The sequence below is a fragment of the Mandrillus leucophaeus genome, unplaced genomic scaffold, assembly GCF_000951045.1.
Source record: "Mandrillus leucophaeus isolate KB7577 unplaced genomic scaffold, Mleu.le_1.0 Scaffold379, whole genome shotgun sequence".
Classification (NCBI taxonomy): domain Eukaryota; kingdom Metazoa; phylum Chordata; class Mammalia; order Primates; family Cercopithecidae; genus Mandrillus; species Mandrillus leucophaeus.
Window position 1 is genome coordinate 397,136 of NW_012104020.1, and position 1,297 is coordinate 398,432.

Below are 1,297 nucleotides of genomic sequence, written 5' to 3' on the forward strand. Positions count from 1 at the left end.
GGCCTCCCAAAGTGTTGGGATTACAGGCATGAGCCACCCAGTCCAGTTGCTAGTGCCTTTTGATTGTAGTTATTAAATAACTCAAAATACAAAGTCTATTTGGTAAATTACCACCCATCTGTTAATCCCACCCAAAAATAATGTCCAGTGATTACTTATTAGTGACATTTTAAGTAATCTAATCATTCTTACCTTGCTTCTGCAAATTCCAAATAGATTCCATTTCTGCAAAGAAAAAAAGAGAAATACATACTAAGTTTTGGTGAACAAAGTTTGAAGCTATGTTTTTCATTTTAAATCTAAAAATCCTAGGCTGATTTACTGCCAGACCGGAGGTAGGGCTGAAAATGGCAAGATTCTATGAAGCTCAGACAAAGCATTCACATTTTCCTATAATTTTTTTTTTTTTTTTTTTTTAAAAGACATGGTCTTGCTCTGTTACTGCAGCCTCCTAGGCTCAAGCTATCCTCCCACCTCAGCCTCTTAACTATAGCTGCATGCCATCACACCCAGCTAATTTTTTTTTTTTCCCTGGTAGAGACAGGGTCTGTTGCCCAGGCTGGTCCTCCCACCTCGGGTGTGAACCTGGCTCCTGTAATTCTTTTTTTTCTTTTGAGACTGAGTTTCGCTCTTTGTTGCCCATGATGGAGTGAAGTGGCCTGATCTCAGCTCACTGCAACCTCTGCCTCCCGGGTTCCAGCAATTCTCCTGTCTCAACCTCCCAAGTAGCTAGGTTTACAGGTGCCCACCACTACACCCAGCTAATTTTTGTATTTTTAGTAAAGACAGGGTTTCACCATGTTGGCCAGGCTGGTCTCGAACTCCTGACCTCAGGTGATCCGCCCACCTCAGTCTCCCAAATGCTGGAATCACAGGTGTGAGCCATTGTGCCTGCCCAGCTGGCTCTTATAATTCTTAAGTGTCATGTAGATTATTATTATCTGAAATCAAACTGCAAGAATAATTTTGTCTTCACAAATTGTAAGGATACGCAAGAAGCATGCTACAGATAAAATAATACTTCTCCTAACAGCTCATCATTATTTAAAAAACACCAAGTATTTCTTGGTAATCCACTGACTCCTCAATGAGGTGCCCAAATTTTTTGAACAAAGCATTCATCAAATTTGACTAATTAAAATTGACGCTTAATTAGTTTAACCATTCAGGCAAGTGGTTCTAACCTCTAAACCACACCTTTCTTTCTTTTTTTGAGACAGTTTCACTCTTGTTGCCCAGGCTGGAACACAATGGCGCGATCTCGGCTCGCGGCAACCTCCGCCTCCCAGGTTCAAGT

General features: G+C 41.2%; 1 protein-coding gene across 1 annotated transcript in view; it reads right to left on the reverse strand.

Moving 5' to 3' along the window:
• The window catches only part of NUFIP2 (nuclear fragile X mental retardation protein interacting protein 2), a 54,680-nt gene that overhangs the window by 15,220 nt on the left and 38,163 nt on the right, over positions 1–1,297 (reverse strand). Inside the window, exon 3 of the mRNA XM_011990364.1 lies at positions 193–225. Within this exon, the coding sequence (XP_011845754.1) occupies positions 193–225 (33 nt within the window). The remainder of the gene's footprint in view (positions 1–192; positions 226–1,297) is intronic.